The sequence below is a fragment of the Neovison vison genome, chromosome 1 (assembly GCF_020171115.1).
Source record: "Neovison vison isolate M4711 chromosome 1, ASM_NN_V1, whole genome shotgun sequence".
In the NCBI taxonomy this organism is placed as follows: Eukaryota; Metazoa; Chordata; class Mammalia; order Carnivora; family Mustelidae; genus Neogale; species Neogale vison.
The window spans coordinates 267,404,018-267,428,811 of record NC_058091.1 but is presented as its reverse complement, the minus strand read 5'-3'; the positions used below and the strand labels follow the sequence as shown (position 1 = coordinate 267,428,811).

The window sequence follows — 24,794 nt, the reverse complement described above, 5'->3', positions numbered from 1 at the left end:
TTCCACATTTTGGCAAAAAGAAAACCTCAGGTCTGACTTTAGAGCCTTTGACACATAATTGGTAGCCAATTTTCCTAAGTGGTGAGTCAATTTTCTGCTTGTGAAATGTAACTTTACCCTGGTGCACACCAGGCCCCAGGGTTTTCAATGTGGCTTAACAGCAATTATATGAATGTTAGAAAGGGGGGAAGTGTTAAAGTCCCTACATTTACATTTTTCCTGTTTTTACCTCTTAAAGGGATAGGAGACATCTCCTAACCAACTAACCCCTGAAATCCCACCCAAAGACAGACACAGGATATCCTGAGAAAGAAAACCATTGTAAAGCTGCACCCCAAAGGGTATGTGTGTGTGCGTGTGTGTGTGTGTGTGTGTGTGTGTATTTTTTTTTCATTCTCTCCAGTATGCAGACAAGCAGGGAGATGTACTGGGTAGGGACAAAACAGGGAGGGCTCAGGGCATCCCGAACCTTATTCCCCTGGTGTTATTTTCTTTGCTCCCACCCTCCCCACATCCTCCCCCCAAACAAATGCCCTGGTGGGTGGGTGGGTGCTGGGCCCCTCCGCCTCAGGCTGTGCTCCCTCCCACCCCCCCCTGCAGCCCCAGGCGGCCAGCGGCTCCCGTCCACATGTGCGACTCATGTTTCGGCTTTCACTGGCGACAAACTGGAGCCGGGGCCTTTCCGTTTAGGAGGAACTCGCTCTGTGTCGCTAACAACAACACAAACACCGCAGGCCCTGCTCTGTGCTTCGCTGCCCACAGTGCGCTCGGCACCAGGCTGGATTTATAGCCAAGGAGCCCGACTGTAAGAAGTAATTCATGAGTCCCCACAATGCCACTACTGAGAGGCGTTGAGAGGGGGGAAGAAACATCCGTGGGCTCACTGCGTGGGCCTCCATCCCAGCCCATCTCAAGGTGCGGTTGTGCAGCTGCATCCATTCATCCCGTGGTCGTTTTTACTCTGTGAGGGGGAGAAATAGTCTCCCCCACCTCCTCTTTATCATAGCTTGTTAAAAACCCAGTAGATTAAAAATATGCTCTTATTATTCGTTATTCGTTGCAGGAGAGAAGGCAGTACATCTGTATGTTTACACAAACTTAGGTGGCATCACACACACACACACACATACACACACAGGCTCAGAATACAGTCACTTGCAAAAAAAAAAAAAAAATCCTATCACTATTATGAACTTACCTGGAACACTTAGTTTTATGTTTGCTTCAAAAAGACATTATGATTTTACTAAGTCTGACTTGGGAAATATCTACAATGAATGAAGTCTTAGAAAGATGGGAAACAAAACAAAGCACCTGATGTTAAAAATCATTTAGCGTGGGGAAAGAAATGTGCAATGTAAAAATTCCATGAAAAAAGAAGAAATCAAATGTCATGTAGAAAAAGATTTATTGCTTCATAGCCCCCAGAAAGCTCTTAACGGTCCCAAGCAAAGAGGAAAGTATTGCACAGGAAAGCTACTCTTTGGACAAAAATCAGACTCGATCCTAAAAGATACAGAAAAAGCCCACAGAAAAATACACACATGAAACTTTGTACCAGCTTCTGTATTAAAAGTAGGTTTGTCGTGAATACTGCCCTGGTCTGTGGTTACCAGGTTTGGGATTCGGCCTTCTGCAAATCGGTTTGGGTTTCTCTAACTCTGAGCCACAGTCCGTCAAAATGAGTTCCTACAACAGGAGCCTTTTCAGTACCGTGGCTTTGTTTTCCCCCGAACTCTCAGCTTAATTGTCTTCAAGTTCCTGTCTTGGTCAGCCATTCCAAGCTGGAATTAAAAGACCCGACAGATCCTTTACCCCGAGAATTTGGAGCTGGGAACCTTCGGGAGAGGCCCAGGGAGGGATAATTGTTTTAGTGAAGCTCACTGCCTCGTCAGTGGTCCCGGTGACCCTGCTGAGCGCGGCAGCTTACCTCTGGCAGTAACCCAGGGCAGGTTCAGGAAACCGTTTCGTGTTCCTGCCCTTAGCCTTGTGTCAATGAAGCCTGGCACATCTTTTTTGTGGTTGTAATTTAAATGAGACAACCAACTGCACAGCTGTCTCGGTCAAATTATGCAAGGCCATGTGGCCTTTCTTCCATCTTTAAAAAGTCCAGGGCACCTCTGACCATGTTTGAGGAAAGCCCAAGGGAGCAATGACCAACAAAAGGAATAGCGATTATGCCAGCAAAGGATGGAAATTTGCCTAAATGAATATATTAAAGGCTGCACTCGGAAAATGGAAATGTTAGTTTTTAAATAGAGGCAGAATGGTGTCGTGATTAAGACCCTGATCTTTGGGGTCCGACACAGCAGGGCTGGCGTCCCAGCTCCAACACTTAATAGCTGTGGTGACCTTGGGCAAGTTATTCAACCTCTCAGAGTCCTTGTTTCCTCATCTAGAAAATGGGAGGAAATAAGAATAATCCCTACGTGGGGTTATTGTTAAGGATTACAGAGAGAATACTTAGCAAATACGCAGCTTAATCACTGTTAGCTATTATTATCATCATCGCCAGTAATTACAGTAATTACAACAGCAGCACCTAGAACAAGTAAAAGTCAATGCCAGTCACCACGCCATGGGTCAGGTGTACCCCAGGAAAGACTAGTTTTACTCAGCTTCCTGCTTCTTATCTTACAGACCACAGAACCATGTCTATGACCTTGCCAAGCTGCAAGTAACACTGATATTTGCTATATGTGAAGTTGATATAATCCAAATTTTATTTTATTCTGTCTGTACTCCATTGAGTGTTTTAACATCTCTCTCTCTCTCTCTCTCTTTCTCACACACACACACACACAACACACACACACACACACACCCCAGACACAGGAATATGATTATAAGCATACATGGATGCAGATTACACCAATACAAGCCAGGAGATATGTGGATAGAAAATCAGTACATGTGCCCCAGAATGAAAGGAACATAATTATCAACTTTGACAACTCTATTCAATGATACTCAATTATGAATTGAATGGCAAAAATAAACCACTCTTTAAAATACTGAGAGCATGACCCATTGTATCTTTACTCCTAAGGGTCCTTTAAAAACTGAGGTTAAATTATAATCAGATGGCAAAAGGATAAGGACCTCACCTCAGGGCACTTCTTTGGGATAAATGACCCGTTCTTGTCCATGTTGGAAAGGATTGGTGGCCCAAAGCACCATGGGGCTGGTGACCCCTTGCTGGTCATTAATTGTTACCGAATTCCCTGGAACCAAGGTCATTATCACTAATATAAACTTAAATAAAAATTCCAGAGACATATGGATTTCTTTTAATAGTTAGTCTTATTTCTTTTGGTCTATATAGGGCATTACTATAGAATTAATGTTCAATACATTAGCTCTGTAGTTGGTTTGTCTTAACACTTGATCCTGCTTAAAGTAAAGGTTTATTGGACATAAAATAAGAAATGAAGGAAAGAAAACGAAAAACAGGAAATCCTGGGAGGGCCTATTCTGTACCTGGAATTCCCAGAAAGTCATTATCCATGGGACTGACAAGTTTGTTTCCTTGGTAATCTGCCAAAATATTATAATGTTTACATGTATGGGTTCAAGAATTTCACTTCAAATTTAAAAATACACATATGTAGATATATGCACATATTCTGCATATATAGACTCCTGGATGAAGTTTTGTTTCTTGGTCTTTCATCTCCTCATGTCATGAAAGAAAAAATGTTTTTGAGATTTTGTGAAATTCTTATTTCTTTAAGCTTAAGGGATATACAGTGTATTCTCACACACAGGCCCAAGCCCAGTATGCATATAAAGCATATAATTCCATAGTTTATTCTAAAGATTCTCAGTTATTTGGTCTTAAAGGGAATTATCCATCTGGGAAGTACAGATATGAAGTAATATCTGATGGCAATTAACAATCATTTAATAAGCATGTGCTATGTGCAGTTCAGTCTATCAATAGTTAGGCTGCTTCTTCTGGAAGAGTCTAAACCCAAAAATCTGGTTAGAGGCACTGGGGTATCATATGGGTAGCCTCTGCTAACAGCCTTTGGGGCTGCTATCTCACGTAGGTAATGAGCTTGTCTCCATGACTCATATTTTATAAGCCTACAGTTTTTCTTGCTCACTCCCTTTTCCACCTTGCCCAAGTTATGCTATCAATAAATTTTAATATACCAACTCAATTAATCTTTAAGGTACATCATCTAATGACCTCACCCAATAGCCCCCTGCTTTAACTGTAGATCTCAGCAATAGATATGGGCCTCGCCCTCTTCCTACCTGGGACAAAGTAACGAGGGAGTGAGGGTTGGTTGAGGAAACTGCTGGTTGCTCATTTTGTACAGCTGCTGTGCAAGCAAATGTGTAAGAATAGGTGAAAGTCCAATGTCAGATATAAGAGATGACCAGATTTACAGGAGTATAGAAGATTAAAATCATTGAGAGAGAGGGAATCTTACAGATGCTAAGTGTCCAATTCTCTTGTTTTATAAATGGGAAAACTGAAACTCAGAGAAGTTAAGGGACTGACCGAGCCTCGCATATCTAAATAATGGCAGATGCGGTATTAAAAACCAGGTCTCCTGTGTCCTAGTTCAGCATTCTACACTAGGTTGCTTCTCATTTTCATTATAAACGAAAAATCCAACTTCAGCATGAGCGATTTAACTTATCAGCCCTATAACAGTACCAAAGCAGGCCCACTCCTTAACAGAGGAATATTCCTGAATTTGGGTTTGTAATAGAGGTAACATTATCTTGAAGATCAAAAATTAATAGAGTAGGACATTAACCTGTGCCGAATCTGATGCATAATGAGTCACTTCATGAACATGAGGTTGGGGGGGGCAGGTGATGAGGGAGAAGGATGTGATTCAATGGAATTGGTGGTGATTTGGGAAAGAGAAAGGGGTGCTATACCGAATGTTCTTTCTGTTATGAGTGAGGGCCCTGGAAGGGCCATATGGTACCTCTAGGGTGGTGGCCACTCAGGAAGAGGGGCTACATTTTATGTCATACTGTAGATGCTTCCCAAACATTTAGTGTAACATGTCGGTTCATCTTCCCTATTTGAGGTCAACAATATCACTGGATGTTTGTCTGATTGCCTCCGTGAATGAAAACATGGATCCCAAATAAGAGTCCACCCCATCAAGAAATAATTTTTAATAGGTCGAGCAAAATTATTCTTTCTGGGTTCCAACATCCAAACACTTGGGAGCATAAGAGAATTCAGCTTGTAGAATGGTTTGTGTTAATAGGAGAAGAGGAGAAAAAAAGAAGAGAAAATATACAAACTCGAAACTCCATCTTTTTTAAACTAAGCAATGGCCCCCAATAACCAAATAGTGGATGCAGGAGAAAAAGACTTAACCCTTAGCTAAGGGGCAGTCAGTCATGTATTTGAACCAAGATGGAAAACTAACATTCCTCCAAATCAGCCCAATCATTTTAGGCAGTCCAGATAGGCATATAATGCAGATGCTGAGGTTTCTCCCACCTCCTGAAAAAGTATGGAAGCTGCTGATTATCCACTCCAGGCTCCCGGGTGAATGCGCCTTTACCTTTTGAAGTCACTCTCCTGCAGTTCAGCTGGACACTACACCAGGGGCTACTAATTTCTCTCAGCACCACGCCCATGACTTCTGCCCCCTCCTTGGCAGTTCAAGAGGTGTGACAAAAGTGCTCAGGCAACATGGTACACAAAGGCATTTCTGAGTAGGGGGAAGTTCGACGTACTTTTTCCTCCTTCCACTACGATTTCTTCAGAATTAGTTTGTACAACAATACCTCATTTCCTTTATTATTATTTCTGGAAAGGAAGGTTTATTAAATTTGTTTAGGTTTAAATATAAGATAATTTTTAAACTTGGGACTTGCTTTGAAAATCGCCAAGTTCAATATTTACATATGTCAGTGCCTTCCAGAGAAAGATAATAGAGACAACTACTCATGATGAGATGTCTAGAATAGAAACACTTTTATAAAATCCTCACTGAAAGATGACTATTGATGAAATATCTCTGACAAATATAAACAAGTATTGCTTTTTTCTGTAAATGTTATGACATAGCATAAATAAGCACAGTTACAAATGAGTGAAATATGTAAGCATCTAAAAATAAACTAACATTTTTATGATGGGGTTTTCTGTAGCTTTTTCCTCCCCAGGACTGTTATAATTTCTTAGAAGAAATTTAACACATGCTCCTTGTATGTCCTCTGTACCATTCTGGGCAGTGTTAGAAGGTATGGGACACATGGGTTTCCCTAGACCCAAATCCAGAAAATACAAGTTATACCCTTCCTTAAGGCTGATCTCACATAAAGTGAAATAAGGAGCAAAGAAGGACCCAGATGGCCAGAGTAGTAGCAGAAAAAAACACTGGAATCAGAGCCAGGAACTTGGCTTAAGGTCCTGGCTCTAAGGCTAATTGGATCTTTGGGCAATGTTACTGAGCTTCTGTTGCCCTCACCTTTCTCGTCTGTAAAATGACAGGACTGGGGACTGTAATCTCTGAGAGTCTCTTCAGCTCAAAGGGAAACCTGGTCTCTTCCTATTCTGAAAACCTTCCCTTGAGACCTGGCTAGGTTCCTTATTACTTTTATGAAGCTAAACTATTCATTCTCTACATCTGTGAAATGGGTACAAAAACCCCTACCTATTTCACAGTGTTGTCATGGGAACTAAAGCAATGTGGTGAAAGAGCTTTTTAATCAAACACACTGAAAAGACCTGAACACTGTAAAATCTTTATTTTATTCTCTTAGAGGTAGATGAGTGATCGCATTAAAGTGTTAGCCTTCCCCAAGTTATGTATGTCTTAGGAGAGATCAAAGGCTCTTAGCTAAAGGGATGAGAGTCTAACAGTAGAATGCCAAGCACCAACTAGCCTGGGATGGGAAAACTTTGCATTCTTAAAAGCTCTGCAAGTATTCCTTGTTCTTTTTAAACCTGGCTATTTAACCAAACCTCAAGAAGACTTTTCTGGTGGAACTCAGACTCTTACCCAAGCTACCAAGGATATCTACACTGGGGGGAAAGAGGTATATCTATACTGGGGGGAAAGAGGGTCAGTAAGCAAATGTTCTGTTAATGAATAAAGATCCCACATTTCAATCCTGAAAACTCTCATGTTGTTTTAGGCCCACCAGCACAAGCATAAAGCTAGCTTAATAAACCATAGGATGTGAAAAATCCACTGTGATGGGGCATATCCAAGAAGTCCCCGCTGAAGGGGACCTGTGGGATACATACAGTTCGCCCATGGCCCTGTCTTGAAACCAGACAGATAAAGCTGTCTGCTGGAAAACTGAGATTCCCTTTCACTTTTCCACAATTGCAAAGTTGTTTGTGGGAGGCCCCCGGAATCATTTATAACTGAAAGAAGAAGAGAAGCCACCTTCAAACTCCAGTTTCAATAGGTCTGAAATCCTTCTGGAAACCCAAAGCGACTGCACCATTTGCTATCCCCAGAGAATATGAGCAGCAGATAAAACTAATCCAACCCAGTGGAAAGAAGGGTCACTGGAGAGCTCGGACTGACTTCTTAGTAACATTCAGCCGCTGCCACAACTTTCCTTTCCCCATCATTTCCATGTACCATAGAGCTTGAATTCATAATTCATACCCTTGTTTTAAATCCCCACCTTTAAGGGAACTTGTAGGAATACTGACACCTTTGTATCAAAAACAACAATAACAAAACAGAACAAAACAAAAAACCTCCCAATCTGTTACAGGGAAAGCACTGAGGCAGAGTTCTTTCCCCAACAATCAGAAGGCTGCATACCTGGTTTATATGAGCTGCTAGTTCTCATGACCTCCTATTCCCCAGTGAACACTCCAGGGACATGGCTATTCCTACCAGGGTAGCCACATTTCAATCTGACCTCCTCACACAACTTACGCCTAATTTCTACAATATCTAGCTGGCGAGTGAAACCCAATGGGGACTCATAGATACAAACAAAGGCTTGCTACAACCACTGCGTGCGGGAAACTGAGGAATACCAACGCAGTCTTCTCGGAGCAGCAGACAGAAAACACAAAGACATAGACTGTAACACGGTTTCCTGAAATTCAGTATACCAAACTTCCATGATATATCAAAGAATCAGACCTAATTCTGCCCTTATTATCTTGGGTATGTCATGATTAATGTTGCAGAAACAGTTTTAAGCCACTGCCTATCAGCAATTTGGTGAAAGCAAAAACTAACGTCTCACAAGTAATGTTGAAAGCACCATGATTTGAAAGAAACTACTATTAGTAAACTAAACTGCACTCTAAATAAAGAAAATTACTGCTGTTAAGACATACTGTTCTGAGAATTATCAGGAAGAGTACCAAAATGCGAACACTGCTGTATATAAGAAATTATTCAAGTATGCATTTGAGTAATTCTGCATTTTAATTTAACCCTTTGAAACATTAATCAAACCATGGCTAATTATAGGAATTAAGGAATTAAACGATGGAATCTTCTAAAAGATATTATTTAAAAGGCAGTTTATACAATTACTTGTATAGATGTTTGCTTTAAAGAGGAAAACAGTTCTACTGTAATGAAAAGGGTCTTAGAAAATTAAATTAACAAGGGGGGACCAGGCTGATATGAAACTAAATTAGCATCAAATGCAAATTACAGGGTACTTAATGGTAGAAACAGGTGCAGAGAAGAACCCTAAATGAGATAAATGAATAAAACATCCCTCTCCACAAATGTGGAAGCTGACACAAAGTCAATGATATGAATAATTCAGCAGCCTCCACACTGCTGTTGAGGTCAGCCTGCCTTGACCTTTGAAACAGGAAGTAAAATTCAGTTCAAATTTGAGTGACTGGAAATATAACAGTTATTTGTTTTTTATATTAAAAAACCCACAGAATTTTCCTTAAATACAGATATAGGAAAATGCAAGAGAATTACAGTTTGAACTAAAGAGACATTACATAACCGAAGTAGTTGGTAAACAAACAGAAAATTTAAAAAATTGTTAGATAGGATTTTACCCAAACCATATTTCAAAATATGGAAATTCTAAAAATAAAACAAGTAAAATGGGGCTATATACCAGGGCTGGGCTTACTGATCAAACTCCCTATAAGAATAAATTTCTAAATTGTTAAGCTTTCTTCAAGCTATTTTGTTGTGTTGTTGTCAATGTAAAAAATATTTTTAGTTAGCCATGTAGTCTTATTAATAATATAAGGGAATCTCTCACATTTGTAAGAAATTTTTGTTAGATTTTTAAAAAAATCTTTATGAAGCTGCTGGGTTTTTTAATCCTTCAAACCCTGATTTAATCAATGCTGCAGCCCCGAAAATAGTTTATCTTATAAAAATGCAACCCGAGTTCTAAAAACAAATCATTTTCCTAACTGCACGTCTACTGTGAATTTAAGTCTTTTATGCTTTTTTTTTTCTTCTTTGAAGGCTTCAAAAGTTATTTTGTACAGTCAACTAGTGAAAGTACTTTCTTCATTTCAAATTGAATTTAGTGCTGCTAGAGATTAACATGAAATGACAACAAACCAATTTCTACACACAAAAAAGACAGCAAAATATATATGGAATATCACCTCATTCTTATTTTATAGGATGGCATAAAAGATGTTTGATAATAGCAGTTATCTCTGCCCTCCAATTGGTTCTATTAATGGGACCCACAACTTGGCTATCTACCTTTCATCTATCTACTGTACTTGTCAGATGAAAGATTATGTTGAAAGATGAGCTTAATTTTATTTTCTAGATTTAGAGAGGGTTAAAGCCACAGACACACACACACACACACACACACACACACACACACCAGCCATCTATGAGAGAGCAATGGTAAACTAGATCTACAATATAATTACCATAGGAAGAAGTTTGAGCTATGCTTCTGCTAAATCCAAGTGTTCAGCAGAAGCAAAATTAAAGATGCAGGGTGGTGTTTTTTTTAATTTTATTATTATTATTATCATCATCATATCGGCAAAATCACTCCTCACTCGACGTTTAATAAAGGGTGATAGACCAAACATTGCTGATTTGGGGCTTGGCGTAATGACCGACCTGAGCAAAGGTTTGTGTACAAAGTGGCTCCCCATTAAATGGGACTCTGTGGAACCAGCTGGTTCTCATTTTGAAACAACCAGTTTCTCTATCCCCAAGTGCTAAAGAAAATAATCCCTGCCATCTATGACTACACACTTTCACAGAGGCAGCAATGAGAATTTGATTGTGGAGATAATTAAAGTCATTCCTGGAACTTCCATGAAAAAAGAAGGGGGGGGAGAGGTGGGTCGAAAGAAAGAATAGTCAATGATAGTGTTTGAAATTAAACTATGACAAATCATTCGGAGTGCAGAAGAGGGAGCTGGAGCCCCCCTCCCCTCACAGAATTTACTTGAACCCGCTCTGTTTTCTCCTCCACTCGGCTGCTCCAGGGGGAGGCCCGAGATGCCATTAGTCAGGGCCACAGCCCCCAGAGTCCAGCTTGGACACAGAAGAATTGAAACCCAGCCCAAGAAACTCCCTATGGCTGATGACGCATCATGAGGAGATATTTCTTTTTCAAGTTTCAATCTTAAATAAAAGAGCCAGAGAGGAATCTATCTGGATTCTCCAACAGTCACCCTGGGTTGAGCCGAGATTGTTTTAACATGAAAAAAGAAGAGAAGGAAGAAGAAAAAATCAGACAGTTGAAGGCATTCCTCTCAATCTCAGGGAGAGCTGGATTTTGTTTTTGTTTTGTTTTGTTTCTGTATAATGCCATGCTGTTCCGTAAGAACCCACGCTTAAATGGCCCGAATGACATTCAGCTGAGCCTACAGTCCCTGCACGCCTGTAGCTTTCATGGGCTTTGGGGGGAAAACGAAAATACATGTAATCTGTCTGTCTACACTATCTGCCTTTAACAGGAAGGAGAGATGGGGTCAGTGAGGACGATCTGGGGCCTCTCAATTAATCTGATTAGTTCAGCACCTTGCTCTCATGAGTGGCACCTTATCTTGGAAACAGGGGAGAACTTCCTTCCTCCAGTAGACGCAGGACCCCCCCAAAGCCATAACGATACAGCCTATCAAATGTGAGTGGCCTCTGCTTCTCCTCCCTCTTGCCAGCTAGCAGGTCAGAGAGCCCAGCAGACGTGCTGCCTGATTGGATTTTGTGTCCTAAGGACAGGAGGCAAGCTCCCGTCTGCCCAGGTGGCCTTGGAGAAGGCTGGGAAAAGGGATGCCCTGTGGGCAACTTCAAGCCCCTTCTTTCAGAGTCAACCAGGCACATGATGGGATTGAGGTGGGGGACAAGGGGGTTGGGGGAGGGAGAGAGAGGAAGAGAGAGTCTGGGGGGGGGGGCGTGAAAAGAGAGAATTCATTAACCCTTCAATCACTGGAGTAATATGTCAATTTTACCTGCCTGAAAGAAAAAAGAGTCAATTCATACATCTTCTAACATTATATAAAATGAAGACGTGTTACCCTAATACTGACTTCACCTTTGATATAATCATGGGAATCAGAAAAATTGCCATACAAAAATAAAGCTTTCTCCCAAACTCTCTGAAATCAGCTTGTTTGTAAAGGATGCCCCACGTGTGTGTGTGTGAGTGTGTGTGTTTTAAGTGCACGTTATCGTGTGTAACAGACACAGTAGTTAACAGACTATATTCTTGAAAATGTGCTTTGTGAGAATGTCAACAGCAGGGTTTTTCACTTACTTGTCTGCTCTGTGATTTACTTGATCAATTAAATAGTTAGGCAACGAGGGGATTTGCATGGTAATCGTGTGAAGATTAACATTTTTAAGTGTAACAAATTTAATATTTTATCTTACATTTTCTGTTTCTCATCATTCTTTAATGGCAGTGCATTTTCACTTTATTGTGTAGTTATAACAAGCCTGTCTTTATGCAGAGCAATGAGACCACCAGCTTCAACAACGACATTTCGAGCTCCTTTCATCCTTTCTTTCATTTCACAAAAACATACCCCAAGCACTCACTACTGGGCAGTGGGGCACTGTGCTGAGTGCTGGGGATGTAGCGGTGACCAGCGCACGCAAATCATGGCCCTCTGGGGCTTACAGTCTACCTCCTAAAGAGTTCACCTGCCTCAGCAATACCAGAGGGAACTAAAATTACAATTTCAGAGCTGGAAAGGATCTTAAAGAACTCTTCATTACAGCCCTTGTTTTAAAAATAACGTCCATCTTCTTTGAATATGATCTGTGTGTGTGTCAGGTACTATGCTAAGTACCCTCCATGAGGCGTCTACTTATTCCTCACCACAACCCTGTGCTAAGTACCCTCTATGTGCACGGACTTATTCCTCACCACAGCCCTGTGAAATAAGAACTACTGTTCTTACCCTGGTCTTACAGATGAAGACACTGAGGCTTCACAAAGTTCAGTGATCTGCCCTGCAGCCCCAGAGTCAGCAGTGGCGGAGGTGGGATTTGATCCAAGGTTCTCTTGACTTCACAGCTTGTGGTCTTAACCAGTGTGTAGACTGCCTTGTAGGTTGTGATAAAGCCCCGAAGTTTGCCCAAGTTCAATACCACTGAGAAAAAGCTAAAAGGCAACTTCAGTGCAGGGATATTTTTCCTCTGATCACAATCCCCATCTAAGATAGCAGTCTTCTAATTTTTTATTAATATATTCTTTGTTTACCATTAATATTCCAAATTATTGGTTTTTTCCCAACTCAGAGGCACCGAAAGCTGCATGAGGGCAGAAACAACATGTATCTGATTCACAGTTACATCTCCAACCCTGAAAGCATGACTGGCATAGAGAAAACATTCAATAAATTCTTGTGGAAAGGAAAAAAAAAAAAAGAATGAATGACTCCTCATCCAAGGGGACTTAGTTACCATGATAAACTAAAGTAAGGCAATTCTGCTTATAAGAAAGTCCCATGGCAATCACCACATTAAGAATAACAATCCAAAAAAAAAAAAAAAAAGGAATAACAATCCACACAAAATATATTATGTTTGAATTGCAAGCACCTGATAATGACTTTAGGCACCCCGCCGTGGGCTAGCTATATTAACCCTCACAACGCTTCAAAACTGAAATGACTCTTCCCATTTTAAAGATGGGAAAGCTGAACCTTTCTGAACTTTCTGAACCGTCTGAGGCTCAGGTACTGGTAAGCAGCAGAGAGAAAATCTGATCCTCAGCTAACAGAGTCCGGAACTGATGCCTGTGCCATCATACCCTGCCCTGTCCCAGATTTCTCTTTGCATTAATGCCTGTTCCCCCCACCCACCCACCGTGAAACACACAATGGTTTATTCTTCAAAAGAGATGAGGACATGACAACTCAAATATTGTCCCAGCCATGGGCTCAACAATTTACAAGTCATATTATTATTATCTTTAATCCCAAAAGTTAAGTGCCAAATCTCCTAAAGAAAAATTGTTTAAATGCAAAGGTTTAGATTAATGCATGGGACCAAGGATGAAGGATGGATACCAAGAAAAATAAGTGAAACTACATGAAATACTGAAAACAGTATTTTTTTTTTAAACTAGGCAATTGAGGAGGGGAAAAAAATCAGGCTGAGCACTGAGAGAAGGGATTTCTAATCACTTACTTTTTGTCACTAATAAATTTCCTTGGGCTGGATGCCTCAGTTTACCCACTGTGAAATGGAGTTAACTTGTGCCCTCACATTTGTGCAAAGAGAACTCTCTGAAATATTATTCCATAAACATCCCTAAATCTTTTAAGTACCATTCAGATACAAGCAACTATGACACTCCTAATTGGTCAAGGATTTTGTTTTGTGTTAAAATTCTTGTAGGCCAGGATTCAGAAGCTGGTCTCTAAGAGAATATAGGAACAGCCAGAATAGGTCATTCCCACTCCTACAACCACGGAAAGGACTCAATTTTTTAAAGATATTCTGAGGGACACCTGGGTGGCTCAGTTGGTTAAGCCTCTGCCTTCGGCTCAGGTCATGATCCCAGCGTCCTGGGATAGAGTCCCACATCAGGCTCCTTACTCGGCAGGGAGCCTGCTTCTCCCTCTGCCTCTGCCTGCCACTCTGCTTGTACTCAGTCTTTCTCTCTCTCTCTGACAAATAAATAAATAAAATCTTTAAAAAAAAAAAGAAAATTTGATAGAAAAAAAAAGATATTCTGAAATATACACCATTCATCTGAGATTATAATCTGGCTTTAAGAAAACACCGAAATTGTAGAGAAACAAGAGTTTGCGACATTGTAATAGTTTCAAACATAACTTTCTTTTCTAAAGAACTTTCTAATGAATACAAGAGACTTCTCATTTTTCATGTTTGTTTTTGTCTTTGTAAAGACTGTGTGTATGTGTGTGTGTGTATGTGTGTGTGTGCGCACACGTACTTTGGGGTATGAGGAAAATCAAACCTGATACAAGACGAAGGTTCTTCAAACTAACTTTCCATTTTGTGAGGAAACTTCACCTTCACATCCAAGAGTACTAAAAATGGTGTTCTAAGACACTACTAACATCAGAATACCAATAAAAGGAAAGCATATTTGAAAATAGGAGAAAACTATTATTCTATAGAACAGCAATAAATGAGTTGCAAATAGGATGATTATCTGATATTCAGATAAAGTGGGGGGAAAAAAGCATTAGTCAGGGGCGCCTGGGTGGCTCAGTGGGTTAAGCTTCTGCCTTCGGCTCAGGTCGTGATCTGAGGGTCCTGGGATCAAGCCCCACATCGGGCGCTCTGCTCAGCGGGGAGTCTACTTCCCCCTCTTTCTCTGCTTGCCTCTCTGCCTACTTGGGATCTCTGTCTGTCAAATAAATAAATAAAATCTTTTAAAAAAAATTTTAAAAGCGTTAGTCAAATCATGGTTGCTCTGGAAAGACGGAGGAGGAAACAACTTCTGACCATCTGAAAAGTTGTCAACCTGAGTGGAGAGCACCGTCCAGGGCAGGCAGAGTACTCAGGGCACTGGCAGCATCCAAGGCCATATGGAAAAACATCAGCTAATCATGGAAAAAAATACCCTAACGTTTCCCTTTGCTAATTTCCAGTTCATCGATTAAGAAAGACGAGGAAAAGTTACTTCGATCCCGAAACGCCATGTTATGAGTATTCTCATTCTCCAGTAGGGCCCATCTGGTCCACCCACCCCACACACATCATACTAATATATGGTCAGTCGAGCAGCAAGGGAGCAAAAAGTTCTTGAAGGATTCTTGGTATTGATTAAAGGGCATTTTTTCTAAACCCCTACAAACTTTCCATGAACCAAAATCTGAGACTCTTGCCAAAACTCTCTACAATGTGTACAGCGACCGTATCCAAGTCAAAAATGCAATGTGCAATTTGATTGTTATTGTCTCTTTTTTCTCTGCCCTGGCACGGAAAGTGTTAAAGAAAACAATAAAAGAACAAGTAAGTGTACAGGGTAGGATTTACTGGCATTTACTTTTAATCTATGGTCCTTCACTCTGTAGCTTATCGGGCCTCTGTCAGTCCTTTTTCCTCCTTTATACTTCACGAGGAGCCCCCCATGCTGCTACTGAGAGACAGAGCCCAAGTGTCTATAAGCTTTTTGTCAGGTAAAAAGAGAAGAAAAAGGAAAGGAACAAGAGGAAAAGCAAAGCTAAGAGGCATCTATTAGATGTCACTAGGCTTTTGTATTCATGTCAATGATTCAGGATTAGAGTATTTGAAATAATCTTATTGAGAGGAATCAAAAGGCCCACCGAGTGAGAGCCTGCTCTGTAGCATATGGCAAAGGCACGAACAATATCTTATTAAAGATGTGTTGGCTAACACTATTACTTTATATTATATTACAAAACTATTGTGCCTCCAACAGTTAGCGGGATGGTATAGTTACCGAGTGCCATTTTGGAGGTTATTGTGTGGGATCAAGCTATATAATTTGCCATCTTGTCTAGTTAAGTCTTTCCAAGTAGGGTTTGCAGGCAAGTTTGGAACTGAAACGAAGCACTTCACCTTCAAAAATAAAAATCCCCAAAGCACAGCGAAGACCACTCGGTTCCCACTGAAAGTAGAGTATATGTTACACGGATGAAACGCTGGTGGCATTCTTTTCCCTCCGAATCAGGTTCATTAAGTTTGCATCATTTACCATATGTGACCCCATCCCCCACTGAAAATATGCAGGGTTTTTTTCTGGCTTGATTCCCCTCCCCATGAAGAACACACACACATACGCACACACACTCAGCTTCACACTTTAGCAGGATTAAGGCAATTAAAATTCTATTACAATAAGTACTGTAACATTAAAACCTTCATTTGCTTCTGGACAAAGGCTTGTAACTGGAGAGTTTGCAAGGAAGATTTATCTTCATCTACCCACACCTTTAAAGCCAGTAAGCTACCAAAAACAAACCTGTACTGTTCACCATATTTCATTGATTGCAACTGGAGTATTTAGGTCGCTGTTATATTGTCCAGAACAGGATAAAGTTACCCAGTTTGTAAAACGAGGGCTACGGTGGGGGAGAAGAGAGAATGAGGAATTAGCACTCTATTTCAGATAATACTTCCCACCAGTTAAAATGACCAAAATACCATCTCTTTATATGAAGGAAACTCTAAATGGACTTTTTAAAATCTGGTCAGCTCTTCTTAGAGAGTTTAGTCAGGTCCCGGCTGTAAGAGAGGAGTGAGGGGAATTTATCAATGGAGAGTTGCCCTTGGGGAGGGTTTTGGGTTTTGGTTTTTTTTTTTTTTTCATTCTAAGCAACTTCGGTTAGAAAAGTAAAAGCATATTTAATATAATGATATAGTCTCATCACAAACTGACTATGCAAAGTTGCTAGATGACACACAGGGGACTTTGTACTGCTTTTCTGTATTTTTCCAAAACTGTCACAAAACCAAAGATATGGGGATTAAAAACCCCCACCACAAGCAGACGCCCAGGCCAGTTACACACACACACACACACACACACACACATACACACACACACACACACACACACTGCTGATTCTCTGAAGCTTTGTTAAATACATTTCTTGGAAGTTGCTGCCATTACTTCCTTTACAGGAAAACCACTGTTGTTCATTATACAGTGTCTGCAGTAGTATTATACCATGTAAAAGTACTTTGCATTATGATATATTGTCAGCATATTTGAAATGCATGTTAATGCATCCTGGCTGTGTATTTGGGAATAGCTGATAGCAAATGGAATACAGACTGCTATTAGCTTATTGTATTTGCTATTTTCTTATCACAGTAGCAAACTGCACACAAATGTACACGGCTCATCTCATATTCAGAATGGTATTATCTGATATGTGATAAAATTTAGAGTGATACTCTCTCACATAAGTCTCATCGCTAATAATCACATAGGAATTCCCACTGAGAAAACAAATGTTTAAATACACTAGGGTTAATAAACAATCATAAATTCAGGCTCCATGTCAATGCTGGCTTCTCACGTTTGGAAAAATGCAAAACTCTCTATCCAACGGAGAAGACAGCAATTATCCTGCCTGGGGCAATTTTAAATGGTTAAGTCCTCCTCCTTTTATTTTAACCGAGCATTCAAGGTTAAGAAATCAGATGGTATAAAGACTTATCAGAACTCCAAGAAATGCATTTCTACCTCTGCTTGTTCATGCCCCAGACAGCAGTTTGTGTATCTTATATTGCGATTATGTGCAGTGGCTGGCCCTTCTAAAAACTGGGTAGAGGCCAAAATAACAAGAGTTGAAGGGTCAAGGAAATGAAACTCTGAGGAAAAGCCTCATTTGCAACAAAGTATATGTTCTGTTCACAGAGTTGAGGACTTGATAACACACCCCACCCAACTCTATGGGAATTCTAAAGTTTTACTGTTGTCTTCCCGTTATATAAATATATCGGGCCAATTTCATCAGGAAATTAAATGTCAATAAGACTATACTAGACTTTTCTAAAAAGTTCGGTCATAGTATTTAGACCTCTCCATTGAAGAACAGATCTTGAGAAAAATTTCTTCTCTGTACAACCCTGACATTGGCTTTTCATATGCTGTATGTCATGTAAATTCAGCAGGTAAAATAAACATTGCATTATTTTCACTCCTGAACATTCTATTTAAGACAATAATCATAAAGCAAATCCAACTACTGTTCCTTAAATGAAAGTGATTGAGATATGGAAGATCTTTAGATAATCCTGGAAAAGACAAATACAGGCTTTTTTTTTTTTTTTCAGGACCCCCTTGGGTCACTGTGGCCTGAAGAGCCATAATTCTAAACAAATTGAGTTTTTCATGTTATAAAATTCATGTATTTTTTTAAAAAATGTATCACAAGGCTTACATCTCAAACATAGGCCCAGGGATCTTATAAATGGAAAAGAAAAATAAATCTGTTAAAGTTATAATAAGCAAATCCAAAATTTTTAGAGATATATTAGTCAACAGGCTTTAAAAATCCATGTTTATAATACCAGCTGCGGAGGAACTCAAAACGTGCAGGCTATTCAAGCCCTGTTACATCTCAAAAGGACTATGTCTAAATTCACATGAGAGAGGAAAACATAATCTGAGGAGGAATCTCACCCTTTATTATTTCTATCTATTAAAAGAAAAAATTCCACATGTTAACAACCCAGGATCCACAGTGCAAGGACATGAAAAATTGGGCACTTATTTTGTTCCTATACTTACTGGTCTATTTCATCAATCACACTGATCCTAAATTGAAAAACCAAATAAACAAACAAATATTGAGCCGTACCCTATCCTGCTCTACCGGAAATAAGTACAGCTAATCTGGCCGAAAACTTCAGGGCTCTGTGCAAAAGGAATCCTATAGTATAACTCATATAATTTGGAGAAAGAAATGTTTTTGTAGGACCAGCTGTATTTGCCTGTATCATTGCTCAAAGATAGTTTAGTGCGTCAAGGATAGGAAAATAAAGAGTTTTGTGAAGCAAATCAAGAATGGACGGTAACCCTAACCAACCAGATACGGTATAACAGTCTGCACACTTACTATATTCAGTTCAAGTATTTATAAAGAAGATTCTATGTAGAAAAGGGAAGATTTTTTTAATAGATTCAGAAAAACTGGGTTCCCAATTCAGACTACCCTGTGTGACTTTTGTCATTACCATCTTTTCTGATTCTTACAAAGTAAACCTAATTAAGAACCTCCCTCATTAGTCTTCCAGAAAAATTAGCACAGCTTATGCTAATTACTCCTGCAAAATTTAATAAACTCGTTGAAATGGGAATAGTCTAATGAGGTTTTATTTATTGAACTAAGATAACTCCAAGGAAAAAGGTTAGGACACAAGGATATCCAATGTGGTAATAAAACTACAATTTATTCAATTTCTAAACATGAATTTTATTGCAAACCTTTTAAATTCAAATATGAGTTACTGAGTGAATATGTTAAATCAATCTCCACCTTAATCTAATAACAGCAAGTCAGTTTTTGCTTTTTACTTTAACAATAATTACCACATTTACCTCAATGATAATGAAATTTGCTGTTATTAGTTCCTGGTCATCGGTTATTAAACGTAACACACATGACTTTTTCCATGTCTATGCAGCCCAAATATCTGGATCGCTGGGCACATCCTGGTCTTTATAATTCTTAATCAAGCCATTTGGCATCAGGCCGAAATATAACCTGGCAGTCAACTCCACAGGCACACTTTCTACATTTACAGAAATCTTCCTCTAAACTTTTTGGGAGTGACTTGACAAATTGTCACAAATGTAAAAAGAATTTGGGTCATATTTTTCTCACTTTGTGGCATGCTCTTATAAAAGAAGGAAGGCAAAAACCCACGTTCTAAATCACAACATGCAACTGCTGATTTTGTTAATTCCACCTTTTTGATAGAATACGCCAAGCTGATGTCCCCAAATCACTGGCAGCAAAAAATACAGCCAAAATTTAACACAGAAATAGCTTAGCCTGCACCATTGCCGTATGACCAGAAAACCTCTTCTATCTATCCTATAAATAGTTTTCCTGAATAACCACTGCTAAAAGTCTTTTGACTGATAAAAATAGCAGTGTTCTTCCAAAATCCGAAGGACAAGCCAAGGGAGCTAAAAATTATTGGTGCCCAAAAGGTGACTTCGTGTTAAAACTATGCTAAATCCTAACGCAGTGATTGCCTGTACCTCCAGCTCCATAATTGCATATTGTGTGCACCTTGTAAAAACAGTTACTGTTGCTACTGAATGCAGGCCCCATAACCTATTTTTGCAAAATATGCAGAGATTCACATCCATAAATCTGAAAGCAAATCAAACCCTAAGCACGTAACGCAGATATTATGCAATCGGTAATATAGAATCAAATTGGAAACTATGAAATTCAAACACGGTTGCCATCATTTTTTTTTCCTTTGCTGCAATTTTATGGAATTGAAAAATCTTTTCTATTTTGCCCTTCCTCGTGTGAGTTCTTTTCTTGTTGTTATTTTCTTCTCTCATTGTTAAAAATGAAAGTTTCACATATCAGCAGAGACAGGGTTGGAGCTTTTAAAAACCTTTGGCAGACTCAAGGACAAATAAATTCTGAAAACTCGGATGCAAATAAAAATAGCTAAATGGGGTTTTGCATATCAGCTGGCATCACTGCTTGAAAAGACAGTTCATGGGAGACAGTGGCAATCGCCAGCAAATAAACATATGTTGAGGTTTCTGCAGATCCACTAGGTTTCAGCCGGTTTTAAAACACTCCTCTCTTAAGAGACCAACATTGGCTACACAGTTTTCTACTTTGTCAAACCAAAACGGGAAAAAATGAAAAGGAGAAATGTCATGAGTAATATCTCTCAAGCCACCAACAGTATAAAGTGCATACTTATTTTGCCTAAATTGTTTGAACTACCCCAGCCAAGGAAAGGTTTTAAGTACCCTACTGGGACAGATGCTAGGCGGCAACAATAGAAGGCACACTAATGCAATCCAGGTAACACAATCCTGTTTCAAAAACACGGGCCGGGCTAATTACAGCGCTGCTGAGTCAAGTTTCTTATGCCATCGCAACCCACAAGAACAGGTCAAAATCAAATGTTATTCAAACCACAGTCATATCAACCTTCCATATCAGAGCCACGGCTTAAAACCAAATGAAGAACTTAAAAGCTTAACCCATTCACAAGCAAAAGAAGTGTTTTCATTGCGGGTGGCAAGGTCCGGTGCTTGTCATCATCTACACCAAAAGAAACTGCGGCAGAACAGAATGCTGATAGTTTCAAAGTTTGGGGGACTATTTGGGCTGGTCCTTTGATCAGAACACTTTCTTTTTAACAGAAGCATTAAGAAAAACTTGCCGAAAATAACAAATGGTATTTCGCAGAATTGGCTTTAAATAAAACAAACAACATAAAGGTTATATTTAGTTTTGACCTTTTTCATTTGAAGACTTCTCTTCCATTGCAGAAAAAAAGGAATTACTTGAATGGCCCGTCTGCTTGCATAGATAAACATACTGTTCCAGCCCTACAGGTGGCATACGACCTCACTGCACACGAAACGTCCACGTGTATTAACTTTGAATCGAGTCTATTAATACTCAGTTATCAAGCAAAGGTGTATGTTTGGGGTGAACATCAGAGAGATACTTGGTTAAAATATCTGATTGAAATGTAAGCTTTATAAAGCTAGTTGGCAATCAAAATTGGGTTGAAGCCTGGAGAATCACATGAATCAAAATCAACAAATCAATGTTTTGACATAAATTACAATGAAGCTGTTTTTCTGTTAACTGAAAAACAATAAAGTAAGCCCCAAAAGGTAAAGAATTGGGAACACAGATATATAGGAGTTTTTTTGTTTGGTTTGGTTTGGGGGGTGTTTGTTTTGGTTTTTTTTTTTTTGGTAAAAATCATTGTTACCAAACCCAAAGAGGAACTTTTGTTCAGCTGTTAATTTCCTCAATGAGGGATCAGTCAGTCTAATTTGCAAGACGCTTTTCCAGCTAGTGGAGAGTGTGAGCTCTTTCCCTAGCTGACAACTGACTATATCTATAAACCTTCCAGGCCATTTAACTCTCAATGAGTAATGCTATGTAACAAATAGCTTATCATACATGTTTCCATACAATGAATTTCAATAATTAAAATGTAAAATGAATATTTGGAGTGCGACTTCGCATAATATGTGCACACACTGACTCCAAATTGCACCAAACAACTAAAACAGATTTATTGTTCTACAGTGATTTACTTGGCCATGTCAGATTAGTAATATGGATCTGTTTAAAAACACAATAATTAAGACAAGCAGGATAAATTAATCAACCTACAATACAGTAGGAGCTACCATCAAACGCCGGGAGATAACAGGAGAAAGTCTTGGTTCATGGATCTCTTTAAAACTGCTTTTATGCATAAATAAAACCTTAAAAATGTAGATGGATTACGTCCAACAGAACTACTGTAGCTAAAAGTGATAATGATTCAAACATTTTTCAAATAGAAGTTAAATATTTATAAGCACCCAACCACATTTCATAAATCACAAACTATTATTATTTTATTTCTGTAGCTTCCTGGCACAGCATGAGGATTGAGCCACAGAAAGTCAGGAAAGAAAAAAAACATTCCTTTAAGAGCATGAATCAGACAAAAAACCGAAGCAATCCAAGAACACGGGCCTCCAAAGAACATTCCATATGGTTTTCCCAGGAATCGCAAAAGCTCGGCGCAGACTCGCCATGACCAACAGGCACATTTCGGCCACGTGCGTTCCCCTCCCTGGCCCATGAGCGACACAAGGCAGGTGTTTCATTATAATGAGGAATAAGAATCCAGTGAAAGTAGAGTGGTCCCTACCTGTCAATTATCACTGGATCTGAGGGAGTCTCATTTCGGTTGCCACAGCTCTTCTTGTCACAACAGCGGCTATGGAGCAAAAGCGAAAGGATTTAGTACAACCATTACAATGTAAAAATCATCATTTAGGCAGACACAAGGCTCAAATTGCTGGGTTGCAAATGCTAGAATTACCACAAAGCCATACCTGGCAATCAACGGATCCCTGGGACAGAAAATTCTATGTGGGTCGTCTATGGGTTAATGGCCAGGCTTAACCTCTCCCTGAACAAAGAAGGAGGGAGGAAGAGGGACTCTCCTGGAGCCACAACTGACAGCCCTAAGATGGGGTCTCCCCATCACTGCCCGCCCTATTGAAGAGTTCACTGTGAAATGCATTATTATTACCTCTACCCAATGAGAATATTCAGGGTTGTGGGTGGCTCAAACGTTCTTCCCTCAAGATCACACTAATTGTGTGGAACGCGTCAATAATGAGGTATGAGTGATTTCTCCCCCTCCAGTCATTCTGTATTAAATGGATTCCTTTTTCTTCTCCTTTCCCTTTCAAGGGAGACGTTTCCTTCAACCTCAGCCTGCCCAAAATCCTAAAGCTGTAACTGTTTGCTTTTGAACCATTCTCATGAGAATAAAAGTACAACATAATAATGAAGACGAAGAAGAGGCGAGATAAAAGAAAGTGGAGATCCACATGTTGTCTGGCTTCTGTGTCCTGTGCTGGACACCATTTAAGTTTTCTGGACGTATTATGGACAGTTGATCCAAAGGCTAGCACAGACCTCACAATGGAGGCCCTTAATTAGGTTAGAGAAAAAGCAGCCTTGAGCAAGAAAAGCACCCACTATCAAAATCCCACCCCAGCTGTGACGAAAAGACTGTCCGTTTCTGTAAAACTGGGATGCTTCTGGGGGAGGGGAGCAGAATTAAGGTTTTTTGAAAATTACCCATGGTCAGTGGGAAACTATCCATCTGAGACTTGTTTGCAAATAAAATATGTGCACACTGGTCAGTCTACACCCAGGGGGACACTATAAACCTCGTGTTTGATCAGTCAAGGAAGTGAGGAAGTTATCCAAGGGTTATACGTTACCACGTGCCACAAATAAAATATGCACTTTTCTCCCTCTTTCTTACACAGAGATGTGCATACACACACACACACACACACACACATTTTACTTAGTGAATCATAGGGCCTAAATTTAGAAAGCTGCTGGAGAGAACCAAACATTGAATTGAATTTCATTTTCAGGACCCAGAAATATACTCCTGGATAGAGAGCCTTTCACCAAAGTTGGGAAGTCTCTTTCCTAACTATATATCCGAGAAGAGAATCAGCTTCCAAATTTGGTGTTAATTCTCTTTGTCTCTCATATCTTCGGAAAGCAGGAGTTAAGAACCGTATCTCCTTTGTCAAAACCCCAGCTGAAGTTCACTCCATCTACCTTTTGGCCTTTCCCCTTCTGATTCAAAGAGGACTATTTTCTTTTAGGCTTACATTTAAAATACCAGGACTATGGGGGCTAGAAAGCCCAAAGTATTCCTAGTGCCCACGAAACAGATGAGGAAACGAGGGAATGAGAAGCGCAGTCATTGGAATGCTTGCAAAAAAAAAAAATGATAATTTAAAAACGAAACTCCATCATCCCTTAACTCTAATCCCCTACACGTACACTTCAAGGGCAAGCACGGTGGTTAACAACTCTGGCTCCAGAATCAGACAGAGCTACCTGTGCCACCTTAAGCAAGGTAGTCCACCCCACAGAAACTTCGCTTCCTCATCGGTACGATGGGACAACCACGGTGTCCACCTCTAATGAGCAGGGTGCCGATTCAGGGCAGTCAGGGTATAAAGCTGGGCTCTGTGACTGGTCCTGCTAAGTGCTGCATGAAAGCCATCCCCACTCCCTGCTCCTGCCTCCTCCGACCTCCTCTTCCTCTGAACCTGAGCAAAGCTGCTCCCCAGCTGCCCCAGAAGTAGCAGGTCTCCAACAGCTGCCTATCAACACATCCCACGTCCTC

The 24,794-nt window shown here is 39.9% G+C and overlaps 1 protein-coding gene across 4 annotated transcripts in view; it reads right to left on the bottom strand.

Annotated features, from left to right (window-relative positions):
* Window positions 1–24,794, bottom strand: part of EBF1 (EBF transcription factor 1) — a 384,990-nt gene that overhangs the window by 337,503 nt on the left and 22,693 nt on the right. For all 4 annotated transcript variants that reach the window (XM_044230428.1, XM_044230435.1, XM_044230443.1 and 1 more), the window contains exon 6: window positions 22,773–22,841. In XM_044230428.1, coding sequence (XP_044086363.1) covers window positions 22,773–22,841 — 69 coding nt within the window. The remainder of the gene's footprint in view (window positions 1–22,772; window positions 22,842–24,794) is intronic.